Raw genomic sequence first — 23,464 nt, forward strand, 5'->3', positions numbered from 1 at the left:
TTTGTTAGCCTCTTTACATCAGAGAGACAAATACCACTTCTACTTCATTCAAAGAAAACTGGGATCACAAGTTAAGTGAGTTCTCAACTTTAAGAAAAGAATTGGCTATGCCAGTTTCAGTGCACAACTCCTCAGTCAGGAGGCTTCCTAGGAGGTATGCATTGACAATTTATTCAGAGTATATAACACCTTCCCGTTATTCTAGAAATTGTGCTTTGGTATATAGGCTTCTGAAGTGCTCTCAAGTAATACCATAAAGAAGTAATACAAAAGACTTGTTCATAAATAATAATAAAATTCTCTCTCCACTTTTTTGGTCTGTCTCTTAAAAATCACTGAATATCTCAAAGAGCTTCTAAATTTATCTGAGTTACATCTACCTATATCCACACTATTCAAAATGAAAATATAGGATTTTAATACACATTTGAAAATGTTATATTTAAGTTATTTAATGAAAAATAACTATATACAATATATAAATAGTGAGAAATGGGGCATTTACAAATCTCTTCAGCACCTGCCTTAAGAGATGAACTCTGATTTCTATTGTACTCAATCTGGCTCAATATTGTATTCAAGAAGTCCCTTGGAAACTCCATAGTTCATTCATGAGAGAATGAAGACAAAAACGATATGTTATGCCTGAGTATTACCATGAAAAGAGTTTTAATCACATGGACCCCTTGAAATGTCTTCAAGGATCCTGGACTCCATCTTGCAAATCCCTGAACTAAAAAATATTAATAAATATACAGAGTGTCACTCTATACAAAAATATTTTATGGTTTCCTTACATTAACCTTTAAATTCCATTGTCGCTTCTCCTCCACTCTCTCAATCAGTGGCTCCCACACAGCATGGATTTCATTGTAATAGTGAACCTGAAAAGTCAGAATTATAAGTTAGTCTTTCAACTTTAATTATATAACTCTGTAACCAGCATAGAAAAAAAATGTCAAAAACCATTTACAAACCCCACTGAAAGATACAAAAAGTGTCAAGTGTATTTCCCTTTATTCTTTCTTTATTGTCTTAAACAAATTATTTAGCCAAAGATTTCTTAAAATCAATTCTCACAATACAATTATACATCAATTTATACAAATTAAATGTTAAAATATATTATCTATTCATATATGTATTTGTTGTTACCATGCATAAACAAAAAATATATTATCTATTCATATGTATTTGTTGTTACCATGCATAAACAATAGCAACAAAAAATCTCATCTCTTGATTCTACAATTGTACTTTCAAGAAGTTGGCTCTGAAGGTTCTAAATGATGTATCCATACCTGTAGTGTCATGTCAGCTGCAGCAGCCATCAGAGAAGTCCAATTTTTAATACTGCCTGAAAACTTAGACTCTGCCAGTAATAAAGGTACTGTTCGATGCCCAAGGCCACATTCTAAGGTAATCTGAACTGATTCCACAGTAATAGCACAATTTTCCTCTATCCGTGGTTGTTCACTGTCTCTGAAATTTTCGGTTAATTCTGTTGCGAAGTCAACACCAAGAAACCAAGCGTTATAATCACTAATAGATCTGACATCCCAAAGATTTTCCATTTCCTTAGATATGTCTTTAGATTCATCTTCGTTTGCCTTTGGAGACATAGCAGCCATGATTGTCATCACAGTATTAAGAATTATGAGTGAGATCTTTATAAAGGAAAGCAGAAAAACATTTAGAACAGATTCTTTCCCAGATGAGAAGAATTAATACACATATGATAGAGCATTAAAAATTAATTAAAATTTTAAATACATTAAGTTCACAGCTAGAGAAAACATATTATTGGCATCAACTATCTAATTTTTGCATCCTTTGGAAAGAAAGAAAAATGGATTTCAGAAAACATTCTGAATTTCCATTTGTAACTGGGCACAAAGTCATATTTAAAGAATCTGAATGCCACTGAAGAATAGAGAATTTTTTCAATCCTTTAAATTAAAAAAGCAAAATCTAAGAAGTTATTTCTAGCACACACCTGTCATTACAAATACTTTGTAAGTCAAATAAAGCATTTAATCACTCACTTATTAAACTGATTCAAATTTCACATCAAATAAAAGTCTAAAAGTAATTTATTTCAAATGAAGTAATGGCAACCTCATCTCACCACCCTTTCTTCCCTCTTTTTCTCCCCATTTCTCCTCTCCCCTCCACATGCATGCAAATATAATTGAGAAAACCACTCTGATCTTTAAAAACTATTAAAAAGTATCCTTTCAAAGGAAATCAAAATAAACAATTACATTAAAGAAAATGTCTTTTAATGTTAGAGGTCTTTAATTTTTCAAGATGACTAACATAATGCTGTAGTGTTAAGAGACATCAAAAGATACCATTTTAAGTAACTGCAAATATACAACATTATTAGAAAAATAAGAATTTACACCCAAAGAACATGATAGGTACTAACCTTAATTATAAATTCTTTAACCATAATGTTTATGTTTTGTTTTCCTGAGGCCCATGTACATTTTTCCATAAATAATGAGCAGGGCTGTAAGACCTAGAAACAAATAAATGAAATTCACACTTCCTTAGTAACAGTTTCAGTAAATGTGTAACAGACCCTTATGAGAGCTACCTCTTACTCAAGCTTACTATTAAAAGCAAAAAAGGAAATCAAATTAACTAAGAACTTTGTAGGAGGGCTTCTGTGAACTATGACAAATCTATGAACATTGTTAAAGAACATTTAACAGTTCTCATAACTTTTTTCATTCTAAATTGTTAAGTAACAATGCAACTTATTATTAGAAGTTTAAAATGTTTCCTTTTGCTAAAATATTTTCATTGAGTCCCTCTGTAAATATATTTTTGAGATATCTATAAAAATGAACTAATAACTGTAGTAAGGTAGATACATGACCATTTTCAGATAATTAACAATTTAGTCTTGAATACCACCAAAAGTCCTTATTAGAATGAATCTCAAATCTTTGAAACTGATTAAAATGATGAAGTCTATATTCTTATTTACAATTAAAGAAACAAAATAATTTTGCCCCAAACTAAATGGGGTAATTACTATGGCATAATAATTTTGAAAAAATTAGGATGAGCTTTCAATGAAGTGATTACTATAAGCCTTCTGTGACATATCAAAAGATGATCTGTCAAAGAACATTTCATGATAAAGTATAGATGAAGCCTAGAACTATATTTTTATGCAAATCTCTCAGCCCACAAATTTTTAAAAATTTAAACTAACACTGCCAATGAGTCAAATAACAGTGGTCCTTTTATCATAAAAATCATCACTAACATTAAAAAATAATTGGTGTTAAGTGTTAATTAACTAAAATCATATTTTTCAATAATGATATGAAAATAACTGAAATTAACTTTTAATAACAGAAGAATACCATCTATTTTGGTTCTCTGACTCCAAGTAAATTTTTCATTTCAAGATTAAATACTCATTCATTGTCTTATTGGGCATACCACAGCAAACAAAACAATAGCAAAAACAAAAAATACTGATGTGTACTACAATTCAAATACTATTTAATAGAAGATAATATAAAGAAAACTAGTCTGAAGGTAACTCCTACTTTTATTACCAGCAGCTATAATTAAGTTATTTAACATCTTTGGAACTTAGTATCCTTATCTGAAAAACCCCAAAGTTTTAGTAAATAATCTGTAAAGTCCTTAAGAGCTCTCCTACTTAGAATTCTGCCCTTCTCAAAATTATGATCCAAGGCAATTCTTACTGTGGTAATGTTTTTCCCTCTTTTTTCTCTGAGAAAAGGGCAAACAAGCACTTTCAGATCTCTCACAGAAGCTTCCATTATTTGCTCAAGTTCAGATGTTGACAGAGAGAGGTTACACTGGAAAGAAGCTGTCAGAGCAGGAGCATCAGCCTTTGTCAGGTTGGCAACAAACACCACTTCCGGATCTGTGATCATGGCCTTTAAAGTTATATTTGGTCTTATAGAATCATCTGAAGAAACAAAAAAGGGAACAAAATTTTTTTAAAGTAAATTTTCACTTATCTACACATCATCTACTAGTTACTAAGTTGTTCTCAATATTCTTAATATGATGGATATGTTGAAGTTAATACTAGTAATTGGTTTATCAACACTAATTATTAAATGATATTATCAAATGCTGATTGTACAAGAAAACATAATTTGAAACCTGTTTAAAAAAGATCATTCTCACTTTGATATTTGATTTAGTTGGGAATAATGGTGTTTTGAAATTCTTGGGCCAGAATTAAGGTATGTGCCTGTATACACATATGATAATGTATTATGCTATGCTGAAGCAGCAAGGAGGGGAAAACTAGAGAAAGAACTATCAGGGGAAAAAAAGACGCTGGTAAAGCAGTTAAACTGTTGTCATTTGGTTTCATCCCAAACTATATAATCAGTATCATATAATGTATAATATAAATATATTTAATGGGGCTAGAGATGTGGCTCAGTGGTAGAGCACTCATCTAGCACATGCAAGGCCCTGGGTTCGATCTTCAGCACCACATAAAAATAAAATAAATGTATTGTGTCCAAATTACAACTTAAAAATAAATAAATAAATAAATTTAATATGTAAATAACTACAGAGATATCAAGAATGATTATAACTTAAGAAACATTAAAAGTAAATGGAAAAATAACATTTGACCTTGCCAATAAAAGTTAGTTTTCCAATCTTGTTGGGTGCTGCACTGGAGGAAAAAAAATGCCTGATCTTAAATAATTATAAATGAATACAGAAAATTACTGATTTACTTGGTAATGCTAGAATATAAAAAATTACAGAGTTGAAAGTGACTTCAGCATACATCTAGGTCTGACACTGGTAAATTTTCTGACACTTTAAAGTATTAAAAGGTGATAGGGTAGTCATGCTAGGTCTCATTTTATCTTTTCAATTGCTCTTCAATGTGCTACAATTCTTTAAAGTCCAATATACTTCTACTATACCTTGCTCTTCAAAATATTTTCTCACTAAAGCTCTTATGTAGAATATGTTTAAATTTGAAAGTCTAATTTACTTTCTCAAATTCTCTACTACTCTTTCCTTCTGTTTGTAACTTTTGTTAAAAAGCACAAGTAGTCATCTCTAACAGGTAAATTCTGCTAACCTTTCTCTATCTTGACTTTTCCTGTGGCAGTCTGTCTTGGTGGAATCTGTATTTCTTTTGCCATGTTTTCAGGATTCTGCGGCATGGCTTTGATAAAGAAATCTGCCACAGTCATCAGAAACTCCACACTGGCACATACATATAGCTTGTCAAGAACAGCTTCAATTTGACTTCCATTTTTGTCTTGTTTGCAACTTATATCAATCATAGAACTGTTGTTATCTTGGTCATTCTTTTTGTCTATCATCCTGAAACAAACAAACAAACACCATTCATTATTTTAGTTCTGCTGAAATAAAAAAGATGAAAGTTTTCCTATACATTTTAATGATCTTTCTTTCACCTTTCAGATTATAATCTGAATAGAAAACAGGACAGTGTTAACTGGTATGTAATTACCTAATCAGCAACCAAGACATGGTCTCCTAATCCCCAAAGTAAGATTTATGTGATTAAGCAATAACAGAATATTTTAATTAGAATGCAATATTAGAAACACCAATGATTGGGGCTGGGGTTGTGGCTCAGAGGTACAGCGTTTGCCTCCCGCACATGGGAGGCCCTGGGTTCCATCCTCAGCACCACATAAAAATAAATGAATAAAATAAAGATATTATGTCCAATTAAAAAATAAATATTAAAAAAAATAAACAGCAATGATTGCTGGAAACAAATTTAGGCAATTAACAAAACATATCAATGTGGTTCATAAAATTTATAAGACAACCTCTATTTTATTAAATAAAATCTTGCTAAAGGAATTTATTTCCAAAGATTATCCTATGCACTTTGATTTGAAAGTATGCACTGAAACTCAAATCAGCAAGTGTTTATTAAGTGTCTTCACAAATAGTTCTTACACATCTTCACATGGTCTAGGAATACCAGACTACCAAACAGATGGTAGCATTTATCAACCTTACCTACAGAGTTGTGGACTGCTAGATATGAAATTTAAAAACTAGAAAAGCTGTGTGCATAAAAGCACTTTTTCTTAATTTATTAATTTCTCAGAAAAATAAAGAACTCAGAACTATCCAGTATGCATTCAGTGAAGTCCAAGTTTAGTAACACAGGTTTTTATCCATTAAAAAAAATCAAGTACAAAGTATTATGTGTCACATTAGAGAAAGGAATACAAATATAATTAGACTATTGTAGTCAGATATTTTTCCTCTTTATAGTAGGCTGATCTATGTTAAACTTTCAAAAACTACGTTGATAATGTTATCATTCTAGGGATTCAAGTCCTATTAAAAGTAAAACAAAATTTGCAGAATTGTTTTGAAAGACACAGGCCAATATATATATATATATATATATATATATATATATATATATATATATCCATAGCTTTAAGACTGCCTATAGGAGAAAATTTGGGAAAATATGTTACCAACATATCACTCATATGGATTTAACAATTAAAATTCATATTCTCTTAGTCCTCATTTTCAAGATGGTACTCCATTTTACTAATAAACTTCCCTTTCATTTAAACTAAATTAAATCAAATCTAAAGCTAAATCTGATATTAGCACTACTTCTTAATGCAATTCAAATCACAAAGTATGACCAGAAGACAGAGATCTCTTTTGATGATCCCATGCCCAAACGCCTGGTAACAATACCAAATGCAAAGTCAACCTTAATGTACAGCAAATTCAGGACTGACAAACCTTGATGTTGCTCTCTCAATGCCTTCTCTGAGATCATCAAGGGTGCATGTCTTAAGTTTAAGGCTGACATTCACTGAACGATCCTTGAACATCTTCCCTGCAGAGGCCACCAGATACAGTCTGAGCTCACCAAGACGGAAACTGTCATTATGAAATGTGAGTTTGGATTCCTGTGGTGTATTTTTCAAGCAAAAAAATAAATTATCTTTAAATATTACATACTTATTTTTAAACATATTTCTTAATTCAGAGCCTAAAAACAAATAAATTTTACAGATTTTTAAAAGTATTAATGCTGGAACACACAAATGGATCCAAGAATAATATGCATGTTTACGAATATAGACATGTATACAAGTAAATACATGTATGTATGTACTGACATTCAACAATGGTTAATATATAAAATTAACTTGATACACAGTCTGATGCAAATAAAAATAACCATGAAACATTTGTGTCAGTTAATCACATGATCTACTAAATATTTAAAGAGCTCTTTTATTTAAAAAAAAGTGATAAGAACTATGGAGTTTATGAGAAAGGACCAGGTTGATAGGTGATCTCCATGAGCTTACAGATTAAAGAAACATCACAAAAACACAACTGTAAATTGTGAATGATAAAATACTTTGTGATAAATAGTAATTTTATTATTATTTATATCTTTCCACATTTCAATATTATCAAATATTGGATATAAATTCCAAATTTATTCAATATTAAGTGACTAGGTAAAGAATATATATAATGAAAACTAAAAAGTCAAATAGATCATTATGGGATAGGAAAAATTCATGGAGAAAGTGAGAACTTCACTGCACATTGGCAGCTAAATGGGATTAAATAGCTAAGAGGGTAGAAGACATTCTACATTGGGTAAAAACAGTTGATGTTTCAAGATGCGTTTCAGGGCACCAAGTAGAGTGATTAGGCTTGAACATTCCAATTAAAGGATGCTAGGGAATGAAATTAGAAAGAAAAACAGAGGCCTAATTAAGACCTCAAATCTCACAATAAAGATTTAAACTTTTATTTATAAGAAAAGGGGTCTCAGTTCTTACTCCACCATAACACAAAAGTCTAAGTACTCTAAAAAAAATGAGATTTCATAAAGAACAGATTCCATCTAAGAAGCCAAAAGCAAAAATACTTCATGGAAGTAAAGGACAGTCACAGCTTCTCAGTTGGGTCCATGGCCTTGGCGAGAGGTATGCTGGTGATGTGCAATCCTTGGCACACTGGTTACTCTACACCTTCACTATTCCAGACAGTTTATTACACGCAAGTAGGTCAGAATGACATCATTATTGGGAAATTTCTAATACATTTAACTTATAAAAATGGAAATAATTCACAAACTTCTGTTCTGTAATTATGGTTAGAAATGACCTGTGACAATATAATGATCACAACATATAATGTTTCCTAATACAGTTACTGATATAGACAATTTGGACCCACTGGATGTATCTTTGTTGTTGTTGTTATTTGTTTTTTTTTTCCTTTTCTTAAAGGGACACATACATAAACACTGAACGTTCCTATGTAGAACGGGAATTCTCAAATGGTTCCATGGATTCACTTAGCACACTGAACTTGTACCAGTGTCTAGGATGGATGAAAGGAAGCCACTGCAGTACATGTGTGAGCCACTAAGGGTCTCAAATAAAGCAATGTGAGAACTGACAGAACAGAACGACATTCAGTCAAAAAAAAACTGATAGAACTCAGTTTTTAAATGAATAAGAAAAGAGAACAAAGAAGAAGCAAAGAAGATAGCAAGATTCTAAGGCTGGGGAACCAGCAGATGACCATCCTTAAGGGAAATGAAGACCGCATTTAACTGTCCATTTTCTACTAGGTCATTTACTGATGTTTTCATGAATATTAAACATTAGAAATGAAGGCAGTTTACTGCACAAATGACAGACATTAGCACAAAGCTCAACAGCAACAATATATGAATACTATCTAATTTTTAGAAAACATTATGAAATATGAATTTGTGTATAAAAATGAAAATTAACAACAGATACAATGCCTATACATTATATGACATATATTATGGATATTAACATGATATAATTAACTGATATAATAAAATGTTTTTAGAAGACTATATATAATTAATAGCTTTCTAAAATACCAACAATATATTATTTAGTTCAAATCATTATGGCACTAGACTTCCAATTTTTTAATTGGAATCCTTTTTTTTTTCTTTTAAAGAAAGAGAGAGAGAATCTTTTTTGTAGATGGACACAACTCAATGCCTTTATTTTTATGTGGTCTGAGAATCGAACCAGGGTCCCGCCCATGCTAAGTGAGTGTTCTACCGCCGAGCAACAATCCCAGCCCAATTGGTATTCTTAATATAAATCTACCATATATAACATCTATTCAATATAAACATAATTAATGCTTATATCATAGATAATAATGAATTTAAAAATAATCATCTAAGGCTCCAAAGCCACTACTAAATTATTTTTATTAAATAGGTTTATATACATACAAATAAATACACAACCTATGTAATAAAATTGAGCGTATAATTAATCACTCATAAATAAAAGTCCTCCATTAGCAACAGTGCAAAATGTGCTTTGGTGCTGATGTTACTTAAGAAGAAATGAACCCTGAATGATTTTCCTTAGCATAATAAACACTAAAACAGTGAAGACCTATTAAAAAATTTTAAAGGGTCATATAAAAAAATGCCAGGGGCTAGGGTTGTAGCTTAGTGATAGAGTGCTTGCCTCACATCTGTGGGGTACTGGGTTTGATCCTCAGTACCACATAAAAAATGAATAAAAATATGTGTCCATCTAAAACTAAGAAATAATATTTTTTTAAAAATGCCAATATTCTAAAACAAAGCAAAGAATTTTTCTCTACAGAAATTTAATACACACCTGATTGATATAATTGTTATAAAGGACAATGGAGAGAGATTCAAAATGAAAGTCATATTGGAGAGTAACATTCTGGCCCACAAAAGGCTTCAAGTCTGTCAAATGTTCTTGATCTGATAGAACAAAAAGAAACATGAATATGAAATCTAGCAAGATTTTAAGTAGGTATATTGCTTTGTACATATTTAAAAGCTGGGACAATGATTTATTATTCTTAGTTTATATCCAGCTTCCTAATGTTCTTTAACTCATATTATAAGACAATAAAATTGACAAGGATTATTCCATATATTTAGTACAGGGCAAAGTGGCAGAAACAAATTATTCACAGCTTTAAAAAAGAGACACTATCTCATACAAAATAATCAAGACAACTTTTTAAAAAGTCCCTCCAAAGTTAGACTTATAACAGAGGTATAATTATAAAGGCACTTTTATCTAACTGATTCAAGCCATTCTCAAGTGATTAAGAAGTTGGAGTACAGAAAAGCCAGATTTTTTGCCCTGTATTAGAGAGCAAAAGATACTCTGCTAGTCAAGCACTCTTCTCATTATCTTTATTTATCTGTATTACCTATTACCTCTATAAGAACAGAATGCAACTGTATTACCTATTACCTCTATAAGAATAGAATGCAACTCAATAGCAAAATATGTCAGGTGGGGAAGCCTTTGGAATTTAGTGAAGACATTTAGAGAAATATTTTAGTCTTTTGTCTCATCTTCAGACAGATAGGACAGATGAAACAGATTCTGCTTTCAAACACTTTTATAATATGATTCTATAATCCTTTTGGAAATTGATTGTAATTTTTCGATCATTCTATAGAAAAGGCCACTCTTGTATAATTTTAACAATGTAACTCTTCCCCAAGATGGGAAACCCTAGTTTTTTTTTTCCTCTACTTTTCCTGAAAATAATGTATATTCCAATCTTCATTATTTTGCAGCTTCCACCTGAATTCACAAATTTTCCCAAGGGCCACATCAACCATATAATGAGAACCAGATACAAAATTTGATCACAGCTGAACCTTATGAGATCATTAATCACATAAAGTCTGCCTGTCACGATTTATTCATCTCTACATAGTTTTGGTCTATAACAATGACCTGCTCATCTAGCATTTGTCTACATGGGAGCACAAACCCAACCTGGTGAGGAAATGCTGGCCTCACCAAGCTTATGTAACACCACTGTCTACCAGAAACCTTATTTTGCACACTGTTGTCATCATACGTTTGTGTAATTCCAAAGTATGCCTGGCCTTTCTATAGAAGAAGTAGTGCTGGTGAAATTCTATTAAGTGGCAGCTTTACCAAGTAAGCTGATGGTATGAAAGCATTCTAAATGTCCAAGGAGTAGCCTGTGACCATGTTAAATACAAGAGGCATTTCATCTCTTTTTAGCCATTTAAATATTAACCTATTTACAGTTTAATAAAACATTTAATAATACCAATGACTGTCAATAAAAAACAAGTAAAAGCATATTTCATGTAATGTGCTTAAGAAAGAAGAAACATATTTTAGAAAAATTATCATTTAAAAATGGTTGAATTTGAAAGCTTCAGTAACTTTTAAAAGTTCAGTTTTAGTAGTCTGAAGATTCTCTGATATATCTGATTATATCATTTTCCCATAAAGTCAGATCTAAAGCTGTTACTATGAAAGAATGCATTCCTTTCTCATGGTTCTGACCTGTTAGCATAATTATATCACACAAAGGGCCTTTTCTCTCTACATTATTTTCCTACCTTACTTCACTGTATGCCCACTTTGATTTTTCTCTCAAGGTATACACTACCTCAGTGCCTACTGAATTCAGCTTCTAACAACTATATGCAAATAAGCATCATGCAATCAAGGACAGATAACCCTTCCTCCTGTAGCATACAATGGGCACACCCCCTTCTCCAGGGGATTAAAGAAGCAAATCTGGCTCTAGCAGATTTTCCACAGTAAACAATATGATAATGAATCAATTTATACCACATTATGCTGGACAACTAAAATATACTAAATATAAATATCACATGGACAATAATCACTGCAAAAATCTTCATGGATTTATACCTTTGAGGAAGACAGGACCACTCAGAACATCTTTCCTCACTCTTACAGCCTCCTGTACAGATTGTGTAGGGATTGGCTGTGAAGAAGCTTCTCCAAGGTTTTCCAGCAAAATTTTCATTCAAACTGTTAAGTCATCTTCACTGAGAGCAACCTAAAAGCCACCAATAATTTGTTAACAGAAAGTAATAAAAAATCCAGAATATGATGTCTATCTCAATGTATGGTTCCTCAAATTAAACAACTGTTCATGTCATTTATTTATTTATTTATTATTTTTAGTACAGGGGCACTTAACCACTTAACCAAGCCCAGATTGTTGGGTTTTTGTTTGTTTGTTTTGTTTTTTTCTTTTTTGAAGACAGGGTCTTGCTAAGTTACTTGGGGCCTCCCCAAATCTGCTCATCTGTTTTAAAAAGAAAGACAAGAAGCTGTGAGAACAAACATCAGAAAAAAAATGTGATCTTGTTTAGTGTGGGACTTCCTCTCTGTGTAAACAAACTTTTGCCTCTTCCCACAGCCCAGTCCTTGCCTCTGCCTCTCCCACACTCTTCCTGCCTGGCATGTGACTCTGGTGCTCTGTTCCTAGACATGAGCTGTTCCCATTCCTGTCTCTCCATTCTGCCCCTCTTCTCACCCAGGACCAGCTCCCTCTTCTGCATTATTTACTCCCCTCCATATTCAATGTCAGGAGAGTCCTGTTCAGTTTCTCTTGTTATGTGGTTGTATTCTCAGTACACATTCATCTGGACATACAAAAACAATCTATTTAATTTATTAAAAGTAACACCTCTAGAATAATAACAAATACACCTAACAAGTATTTTTTTAAACCAAAACATACACCAAGAAGACAACATCCTATTAATCTTTTACCTTTACAAAGGGTATGAGTGACCCCCCCTACCAAAAAAAAAAGGACAAAGCTGCCAAGTCAGGTAGATCCCTATCAGCTTTACCAGATTCAAGTTTTGCTGTGGCCAAGATTCTCAGCTTCCTCAATTCAAGTCTTTTATTCTTTAAAATAGGAATAAAAGTATCTTCCTCACAGGTAGTTGCAGAATAACGGGAAATAGCTCAAAATTTCCACGTCCATTAAGACTCATTAAATTAGTATTTCCTGTGAAGCTGCTTATCCTTCCACCCTTTGTAAATTTTCCCTACAGACACAGTGGTCCAAAAGGTTTGTTTTAAGTTTTCATACATAATTTTACACAAGCAAGCATACATGCACAGTACTTTCTCCTCTGAATGCCACAGTAAACTCTGTCCCCAGAGTTAAACTCTATGGCCTGGAAAATTAGTACTTCATTGCTTAATGGAAAATAGAGAGATATTTTAGCACAAGGTAATGGTCAAGAACTTGTTTGTAGCAAGCCCCAGTCCTCAGATAATAGTTGTGACACTGGTACCTCAGAAATTCCATTCCTGGATTTGAGCCTTGCTCCCTTTTCCCTGTCTCCTGTTTCCCTATCTCCCCACCTCCATTCAGCCTTTCCTCTCAGCAAGTACCAGCATCTTCTACATTATTTATTCTCCTTCAAATTCAAATACAGGGAGAGTGCTATTCAGTTTTTGGCTCCCACTAAGAAGTAAAAAGATTTTCTCAATTTCACATTGCTACATGTAATATCTTGTGATACCAATCAAGATATTACAGCTGCCTGAAGCTACTTCAGGATTTCCAGTTTGCTGTGGATAAAATGAACAACTGTATTAGATGTCAGACTGACCTTCAGTAAGTACAAATTACAATTATAAAAGGTAGCCCTACAGTTCTCTAAGAAAAGTCAGTGGAAACAACCTGTTGGTATTGGTCACCTAATGCTCTTTCTTAGCTACTCCTCAAACACAGAAAAACTATACAGTCCATGAACAAAGAGTATTTAAAGAAACCTAGATCACTGACAATTTAGGCAGTGAAAACCTTATCTGCTGTGGCTGCATTGTTGCATTAACAAGGGTTATCTTTGGGCTGAGGATATATAGCTCAGTTGTGCTTGCTTCAGAGTGCTTGCCTCCCATGCACAAGGCTCTGGTTTCAAACCCCAGCACCACAAAAAAATAAAAAATAAGAAAAAAAGAAAGGGTCACTTCGGTTATAGTCATAATCACACTTTGATGTTAACATGTTCTGCTACTTTTTTTTGTTTCTTTTAGAATATTTCAAGCACAAAGGAAAAGACAGAGTACACTATAATCAATCCCTATGTATCTACCACCTAGCTTTATCGAATCTTATCAAGTTGCTAAATTTCCTTCAGATCTTTATCCCCTTTAAAAATACAGTTGAAGTCCCATGTGTACCTCTGTAAGATTATACTCCCTTCTACTTTCATCCCCATGGGAAGACACTATGCTAAATAATTATTTACTACTACTGCATGCCTTATAAACTATATATGTACATATATATGTCATATGTACCCATACACACACACACACACACACACACACACACACACACACACATATATATGTATGGCATTGCCATGCTGCAATTTTCAAATAATACAGAACTATCTTATCATTTTGCAATTTCCTTTTTTTCATTTTTGTATTTAACGTGTATTCATCTGTTTCATGCAGTTCTTAGTCATTCATTTTATATGCTTTACAATGTGCATACAGGGAAAGATTCTCCTACTGATAAGATATTTAGGTCTTACTTTGGCTTTCAGTAAACTTATAACTACATAATCTCTGCAAAGTGGGGTCAAATATTAGTCCTGGAATCTACTTTCTTCTAAGAGAGGATACTTATACTATGAAATAGAAACTATACAAAGAATATCCCCAAAAGACATAATTCAATAAATTCTTTCAATATACTATTTTGACCAATACATACATACAGAAACTTTCATTTCCCCAAGATCCAATTTTAATTTCTTTCCTAGTAGAATTTTACTACTTTCACCCTTCCTATGTTATCTCAGAACTAACTTGAAAGTAATCACAGATATCAAAACTACTAAACTACTAAATTTGCATACTGTTCAATCACTCTCTTATCCCAATCTTTGCTGTTTGGATTCAAACTGTTTCACACCTAAGAATCACAGAAATCTTATACTTCCATGATGACCTTTGACCAGTCTCACCTACTTCTGTGAGCTGAACCTAACCAGCTAACTTACCATCAAAAATACTGCTGCATTTATATGGTTACCAAATAAATACACTTGCCTATTCAGCATAATGTTCACTTTTCTTACTAAAAGGAGGTTTTTACACATAAAAATACTACAAAATCACTGTACTTAATATGTACAAATATTTCCAATCAAATTAAAAAAAAAACACAACTAAAGTGCTTTTGAATGTGTTTTATGAACACCACTCTGCACTCTCTTACAATTTAGCTATGTTATGACTTTAGTAAAATTTTCCAAAATTTAGACTAATATTTTCAGTAGACTCCAATAGGTCTGATTTATACTTTTGGCTGACTTTACCAAATATCTAACTAAAATGAAGTAAAGAAAGTCAGAATGACAGCTATTATGAAGACAAGCAACAATAAGTGTTGGCGAGGATGTGGGGAAAAAGGTACACTCATACATTGCTCGTGGGACTGCAAATTGGTGCAGCCAATATGGAAAGCAGTATGTAAATTCCTTGGAAATCTGGGAATGGAAACACCATTTGACCCAGCTATCCCTCTCTTTGGTTTATACCCAAAAGACTTAAAAACAGCATACTACAGGGATACAGCCACAACAATGTTTATAGCAGCACAATTCACAATAGCTAAACTATGGAGCCAACCTAGATGCCCTTCAGTGGATGAATGGATAAAAAAAATGTGGCATATATACACAATGGAATTTTACTCAGCAATAAAAGAGAATAAAATTATGGTATTTGCAGGTAAATAGATGGCCTTGGAGAAGATAATATTAAGTGAAGTTAGCCAATCCCCAAAAAAACAAATGCTGAATGTTTTCTCTGATATAAGGAGGCGGACTCATAGTGGGGTAGGGAGAGACAGCATGGGAGGAATAGATGAATTCTAGATAGGGCAGAGGGGTGGAAGGGAAAGGGAGGGAACAGAGGATTAGTAAGGATGGTGGAATGTGATAGACATCATCATTCAGAGTACATGTATGAAGACACGAATTGGTGTCAACATACTTTATATACAACCAGAGATATAAAAAACTGTGCTATAAACATGTAATAAGAATTGTAATGCATTCCACTGTCATTTATTTTTTTAAAAAATCAATTAAAAAAGAGAGAGAGAGGGAGGGGATTTAAGCTAGGGACAGGCCGTGAGAGGCACAGGAATAAACACGGACTCAAACAAGAAAAAAAAGAAAGAAAGAAATGTGTGGGAAACAAGGATGACCTCACTTGCAGTTAACAAAATATTCCTTTTTAATACACACTAGAACTGCAATATGATCAATGATAAAAGCCTATCTAGCAATTTTATATTTAATACTACATACAAACCTGCATAGGTTTTAGTTTTCCTTTTATCTCCATCCCTGGAATCTGTAAATACCACGTTGCTGATAAATTCCGTTGTACAGACAAAAGCATGTTGACTGGTTTTAGAATTTCAATGTCATATGGTGGCAAGCCAGACTGCAAAATAGTTCTGAAAGAAAAACAAAAATTTATTATATATTTTAAATATACATTTTTAAATGAGGACTTTCATACTGTGTAACAGCTTCTACATAGACCTTTCCTAAACACTTAAAGACTGGAACCATAATTCTTTTAAAATGTATTTCTTTAAACAAATCAGAATAAATCAGGTTATATGCAGTTATCTAAAATAAAGCCTATATAACACTGATTTCAAAGACATGATTTCCATAGTTTATTACATTACTATCTTTTATAAAGACTGTTTGATATAGCAACTAGCACAATGTTATACCAATAAAATTTAACCCTTCTAAAATTGAAGTATAAAGGAAGTATCGGTATATGTAGCCCATATATATTATTGCTATTCTCCAAACTCAAAGGAAAAACACACCAAAGCTTAAACTAAGTGAACATATGGTAATAGTCACTTTTAGCCTATCTGCTAACAACTATTTCCACAATCAAATGAGTACTGTTGCCATTCAACACAACCAATACTCTCCCATCGAGAAGAAACAACCCTTTAGATACCTCATTCAAAATTACCAAATGTGACAAGATTTGGGAATAAGAAATCTTAAATCTTATCATAATTTAGGAAGTTTTATCCCACCTACAGAAAAGGAAATAGCTATGTGTGAAAGAAAGAAAGAAAGAAAAAAAGAAAGAAGAAAAGAAAGAAGACAAACCATAACAGAAAGAAGGAAGAAAAACCATAACAATAAATTATTACTAATTAGCCATATTTTCTCTATTTTTTTTAGATGAGGTCTTGCTATGTTGCCCAAGCTGGTCTTGAACTTGTGAGATTCTCCTGCCTCAGTCTCCCAAGTAGCTAAGAACACATGTGCACCACCATGCCCAGCCAGTAAACTGTAATTTCATAAGTAACTTCTATAGAATAAAAAAAATTCATATTCTGAATTCTGTAAAACAAAATACAGACTGTGAGGCACACTACTATAAGCCACTGGCCAAAAAAAAAAAAAAAAATCAATGGTCAGGCTTCCTTAGTTAAAATAAATAAGGACTGGGATCACAAATTATTAGACCATTTTACCTGAAGCCAAAATTCTATGAAAATCCTATGCTTAGGTAAGATTCACAATTGGATTATATATTTATACCTGGACAGCTTCAACTGAGTGAGCTGGACAATCATCGTATCAACAATGGGGGGAAGAGAATAATGTTCCATAGGAACCAAGCTAAATTTGTTTTCAATTCTGATTAAACCCAGATCTGCTATAATAGCATTAGGTGATACTGAAGACTGAGGAATAATGATAACTGGTGCTTTTGATATCCATCAAAAGGCAGAAACTCTTTTGAGCCAAGTCTTTCATGCTGGAAGCAGCTCTTTCTGCAGCCTGGACTGTGGCTGTGCTCAAAGCTTCTTTGGCAGTTTGGAAATTGTTGAGAAAGTTCTGTTGGAAAAGAATGATGATCAGATTGTTCCCCCAAAAAGACTTTTTTTTGTACCACAGATTGAATTCAGGGGCACTCCACCACTGAGCCACACCTCTAGCCCTATTTTGAATTTTATTAGAGACAGGGTCTCAGTTGCTTAGCGCCTCGCTTTTGCTAAGGCTGGCTTTAAACTCAAGATCCTCCTGCCTTTGCTTCCTGAGCCGCTAGGATTACAGGTATGTGCCACTATGTCCTGCCATGAACATTCATTTTTAAAGAAAAAATTTCAGAAAGTGTTTACTCTTAAAAAAAAACTAACCAAAAGAGATAACATAAAAGAGATGTTACTTGTGACTATGTATACAGAGAAGAATAAAGTCATTAACAGTTATCTCCAGGAAAGAAGAGTTCTTTAACTTTCATTTATATTTTTCAAAATTATTTGATTTTATGATAAATTTTCCAACTTCTCAAAAAATCTTTTTTATTAGTAAATGTTAGTCATGTTAAATTCAAAATTTAAATGAAAGGAATGAGAGAAAGCACCTTATTTCTCCAAAAGTGGGTTCCATTCTATTACTCTAGATCACAGGAATAAAGATTATTCTTAGAAAATAAGGATCTGGCAGCTTTAAAATTTATTTTAAATGTACCAGGCATGAGCACACATTTTTAATTATGTATTACCCTGAATCATTAATAAGAATCAAAATTTCTTTGTTTATATTAAGAAGCATTTCATCTCAATTTCAACTAAAAACATATTTTTCCCAATGGAGAAATGATCATTCTTAGAAGCAATACTATTTAACTTTCTTCTTTCTCCCAATACTAGGGATTTAACCCAGGGACACTGAGCTACATCCCTGGCCTGCTTTATTTTTTCATTTTGAGACAGGGTCATACTAAGTTTCTGAGGCTGGCCTTCAATTTGCAATCTTACTGCCTCTGTCTCCTGAGTTTCTAGGATGACAAAGATGTGCCACAAGCCTGGAAAAGCAATATTCTTAATGTTTATCCATTGATAATACAACAGAAACTTAATATCTTCTTCCTAGCTCAAAATAAATGACTTTCTAGAAAAGTGAACTTGATGTTTTGGAAAATTCATGACTGGTAAGTTGTAGTCGGCAGCTCTGTTAAGATGCACAGGCAGATTTTAACTCTTTAGTCCATGACACTTACATGGATATAGTAAAAATGAAACAATTTCATGGTCTTGTTGATCAGAAATACAACCAAAATCTGTAAGTTTCAATATTAGTTTTTCAAATAGCTGATGAGTTTTATTAGAAAGTTCTTCTAGCTAAATACCTTAAGGTATTTCATCAAACAAGTAACACTGAAAAGCCCTAAATTAAAAATTACAAAAATACTTTTAAAATATGTAGCTATATGTTTAAAATATGTAGTTAAAATGTTAGAGAATGGCAGTTTCTATGTTTAAAACAATGATTTAAAAATCAATTTGGTTAACATTATATAAAAGATCTCCTTAACTACAGAATTGTGTTCGGCATCAGGGTTTTTAGTAGATAGCCTGAGAAGTGAAGATTTTGACTATCTAAGGTTCAGGTGTATAGAAAAAATATTTAGGTCTCAATAAGAAATAAATTCATATAAACTTACCAAAAGAGACATGAAGAATTTATGAACATAAACAATTTGAATACAGCCCACTTTGAGACTAAGTTTGCCATCCACTTTAGACATATCTGCATAAGCCTTTCCTTCTGTGGCATCTGGATACAGAGTCATTTGAAATCTGAAGACTTCATCTCCCAAAATAGAGACAGCCTAAAAGTATGCAATACCTAGGCATTACTGCAAATTCCTTATTGCTCTATCCCTTATTATGCAATCCTTGATATATGAAGAAGCAATATATCAATGTAACCCTAAACAATTTTATGAAAAACATTTTATTTAGCAAAAGCTTTTCCTATTTCTATAAAAAACACTTTTTTATTAATAGAAATATCTTCTTTGTTTTTGATTTTTTGGTAGAGCTGGAGATCGACCCACAGCCTCAGACATACTAAACAAATATTCTGTCACTGAGCTACACTACACCCCTAGCCCTTATTATGAAAATATCTGTTACTGAACTGTTCAGAAGTAACTTTTCAAATCACTGTATAGCAGAAGGCTTGGTATACATACAACATGAAAGCCAACTGTTATCAACTGTAACAAAATGCCCAACATGTGACAGACAACTAATAAATGTATACTAAATACACTTATGAATATTAGCATCCCAAAGTCAAAGAAGAAACTAAACTTCAATACAAAAATCTATTTTTTAATTACCTTTTTGTGAATGGACAGCAAATCAACATTTGTAACTATGATATTCTGAAGTCTGGCAAACACATCAGTCTGCTTTGGCTTCACAGATACAGAGGCATCCATTCCTAAGGGAGACATATTATTTATAAACATTTTACTCCATCTAAATGAACCAATTCAGTGGCATTTTAATTCAATAATATACTACCAAGATATAGAATGAATAAAAAAATACTCATTACTAAACATATTAACAGCATCAACTTCCATGTATGAGTCACCCAAGAAAGTTTACAAAACCTTTAAATGCTACATGCATCTCATATATAAAAGTTGTGGAAATGAAAACAAAAACTGTACTTTTTAAAGTACAGTCTTCTAAGATTTCTCTTCAAAAAAATCTGTCATCATAATGTCTAAATGTCTCATAGTGTCTTAAACTGTCCTGCATCTGTATTCCCTATAAAACAGAAATATGGTGATATCTGTTGAACCGTGCTAATTTTTTTAACTGTTTAAAAAACTGCTTACTGTGTACCAGCCAGTTTTCTAAACATTTGTAAATGCATAAGCCTTTTTAATGCTCACCAGAACCCCATGCATAATTATTACTGTCTTCATTCTATAGAAGAAGAAACTGAGACATAAAAAAGTTAAATAATTTGCTCAAAGCTGCCAGTATTAGTTAGTTAGTTAGAACCTTGGCAAATTCTCCAGAACCTATGGACCATAATAACATACTACCCCATTCTTATATCAAACTAATATAATGGAAATCACTCAATCACTCAGAAAACATCTTTCAGAAACTTTTCCAATGCTATATGTGTACAAAAGACAAGGGAAAATAATGCTAATGGCATTCTTTTCAGTCTGTGAAATGTTATGATATTCGTTTCTCTGTCTAAAGTGATATTATTTTTAAAATGGACACCAAGAAGAGACTAAGCCTCAGATATTCTGACATTTTTAAGTACATAAGGAATGCCTCAAGTCAGTAAGGAATCATAAAAAATATACTTCAAACATTTGAAAGTACACCTTTACAAAGCTTGCATAAGTCTTCAACATAAGTAAACCATAATATGGCTCAGAAGAAATCCATTGTGCACAAGCTCATTTTCCCTGGATACTTATGCAAAGAAATATAAAGACCCACATCAAAAAATAATTACTTACCATGTATTTTAATATCTGCTATGTTACACTTCTGATCACAAACAAAGATATTAAATACATTTAATTCAGCTGTGACCTTTAAATCAAACACATCTTCTTTAGAAATGGTGCTAGATACTGAAAATCAAGAGAAATTTTGTGATCAGCAAAGTAGAAAGATGATAAAAGATGCAAAATAATATCAAATCCACCAAAATAAAACTACATAAAATATTATAAGAAACCCAGAAAGATCTCTGTTAAGATAACATAGTTAATATGAATTTGAATCAATTTTCAAATACTAATTAGACAAAAACTAGCATGTTCCCCTTAAATGAAGAATAAAGGCAATAATAAGACCTTCATGTACTATTTACTAGATAAATTTTTTTCATCTTCTAAGAAAAAGATAACCCTCTAAATTCAAATTCTAGAATTATTTTAGTTGAAAACTTTGATTTTGAGCTCCTTTTCATATCACATATTACAGCAAAGAACAATTAATGAAAAATTATAATACTGATGAAGTTATTAAAATTCATAGTACTGTCATTTTAATACATGTTATTTAATTATAGAACCAATTCATTTCTCTATATTATAAGCTACTGTTACTGCTTCATAAAATTTGTACAACAAACTCAATGAAACATGAACACAAAAAGGCTGACGATTAGGGGGAAAACACATAAAATAAGATGTAAGAATCACAATTGAACTGATTACCTTAATCTACTTTAGTGCAGGTCCTGATTAATAAATTTAGAATACACTTTCCTACAAATCTGTCTTACCTGAAGAAAACAGAACCTTCCCACAGAACTGCCAGAGCAGGGGGGTATCAGTCCTGAATCACCAATATGATGACAATTTTTTTCCTTAACATTTATTTTAGCACAATAAAACCATAGAGACCAAACATGAAAAAACAGACAATTTCTTTGGGTTAATAGTATTTGTAATTCATTCTGAATCTAAATACTAATTTTTCACTGAACTGTACTTTGTATATGTCATATAAATGTTAAATAAAGAAGAGGTATTTCTAAGGATATTATCTCTTAAAGATATTACTGTGGCAAGAAAATACATTAAAGACAAAGAAGGTAAAACTCTTTTACTGCAGTTTTAACAAAATAATTGCTCTGTTCCATGATTTAAAAAAAATCAGATCCCTGTATCAGATCTAGTAGTACTAACAGTTTTATACTTAAGATGCCAGTAATTCAGATGTCAAACTGGTAATGGTCTGAAAATTAAATTATTCGATGTTAGACATTTAAAATATACAATATGAAAAATTAATTCAATGATATTGGCCTAAAAACAGGCCAATGTATCTTTATTCACTCAGGATACTTCCATCTCTAACATTTCATAGCACAAGTCATATGTCTGAGGAATATGTGCTCAAATTTATGTGTGATCAAAATATGGATTTTGTTAGAAACCAAAGTGAGTGTCTTCCTTCTGTGACATTCCTTCTTTGGTACCCACAAAGCCCTTATAATTATTGAGCACAAGGCAGGACTAATGGACCTTTGTTCCATGCATGATTGTATTCATATTTTAACTTTTCTCACTTTCATTGAACTAAAAACTGCAAAAATATGTCAATGCAAATTATATACAACTTCTATTTAATGAAAAAGCTAAACAGTAAAATTGAATATAAATGATCAATACTAAACATTTATTCAAAATCTTCAATAAATTGCCCTATAATTCCAGAAAGATAAAATTTGCTTTCTCTGAAACTAACCTGACAGAGCAGTTATAATATCAAAATGTTGAATATTTATCTTAGCTTAAAAATGTAAGTTTATATATGATAGTATTAGACATTAAGGCAAAAACTAATACTAGTTTTGATGGCAATACTTCCAGATTCCCCCACAAGTGGTTTTTGCTCAGATTCCTTCTCAGAAAAGGAAGACTCAGAGGATGGAACAGCAGATGATAGAAAATCCATAAAGGAAAGTAAAGCTTCCAAATGAAGTACTAAGTCCAAGGATGAAAATGAAACCTAAGATAATGAACAATTAGAGAGGCAGATTCCAGATATGCAATGTTTTTACCTTAAACCTCAACATATACGTATATACAACTAATTAGCTTAGTTAAAGGGCTTTAAAATTTTTTTTTAAAGAATCACTATTACCATGTTATTCCTTAGGATTACTATTGCAATGTTAATCCTTACCAGA

The 23,464-nt window shown here is 32.1% G+C and overlaps 1 protein-coding gene across 1 annotated transcript in view; it reads right to left on the reverse strand.

Moving 5' to 3' along the window:
• Positions 1-23,464, reverse strand: part of LOC308630506 (intermembrane lipid transfer protein VPS13C-like) — a gene marked incomplete at both ends in the record, with an annotated part of 188,708 nt that overhangs the window by 146,145 nt on the left and 19,099 nt on the right. Inside the window, 16 exon segments of the mRNA XM_081260612.1 lie at positions 798-884; positions 1,302-1,667; positions 2,432-2,524; positions 3,735-3,964; positions 5,117-5,364; positions 6,796-6,965; positions 9,714-9,826; positions 11,790-11,907; positions 11,911-11,940; positions 16,248-16,395; positions 17,522-17,695; positions 17,697-17,821; positions 19,434-19,601; positions 20,118-20,221; positions 21,276-21,392; positions 23,121-23,283. Coding sequence (XP_081116738.1) covers positions 798-884; positions 1,302-1,667; positions 2,432-2,524; positions 3,735-3,964; positions 5,117-5,364; positions 6,796-6,965; positions 9,714-9,826; positions 11,790-11,907; positions 11,911-11,940; positions 16,248-16,395; positions 17,522-17,695; positions 17,697-17,821; positions 19,434-19,601; positions 20,118-20,221; positions 21,276-21,392; positions 23,121-23,283 — 2,454 coding nt within the window.

The sequence above is a fragment of the Spermophilus citellus genome (assembly GCF_964194105.1).
Source record: "Spermophilus citellus genome assembly, chromosome: 11".
In the NCBI taxonomy this organism is placed as follows: Eukaryota; Metazoa; Chordata; class Mammalia; order Rodentia; family Sciuridae; genus Spermophilus; species Spermophilus citellus.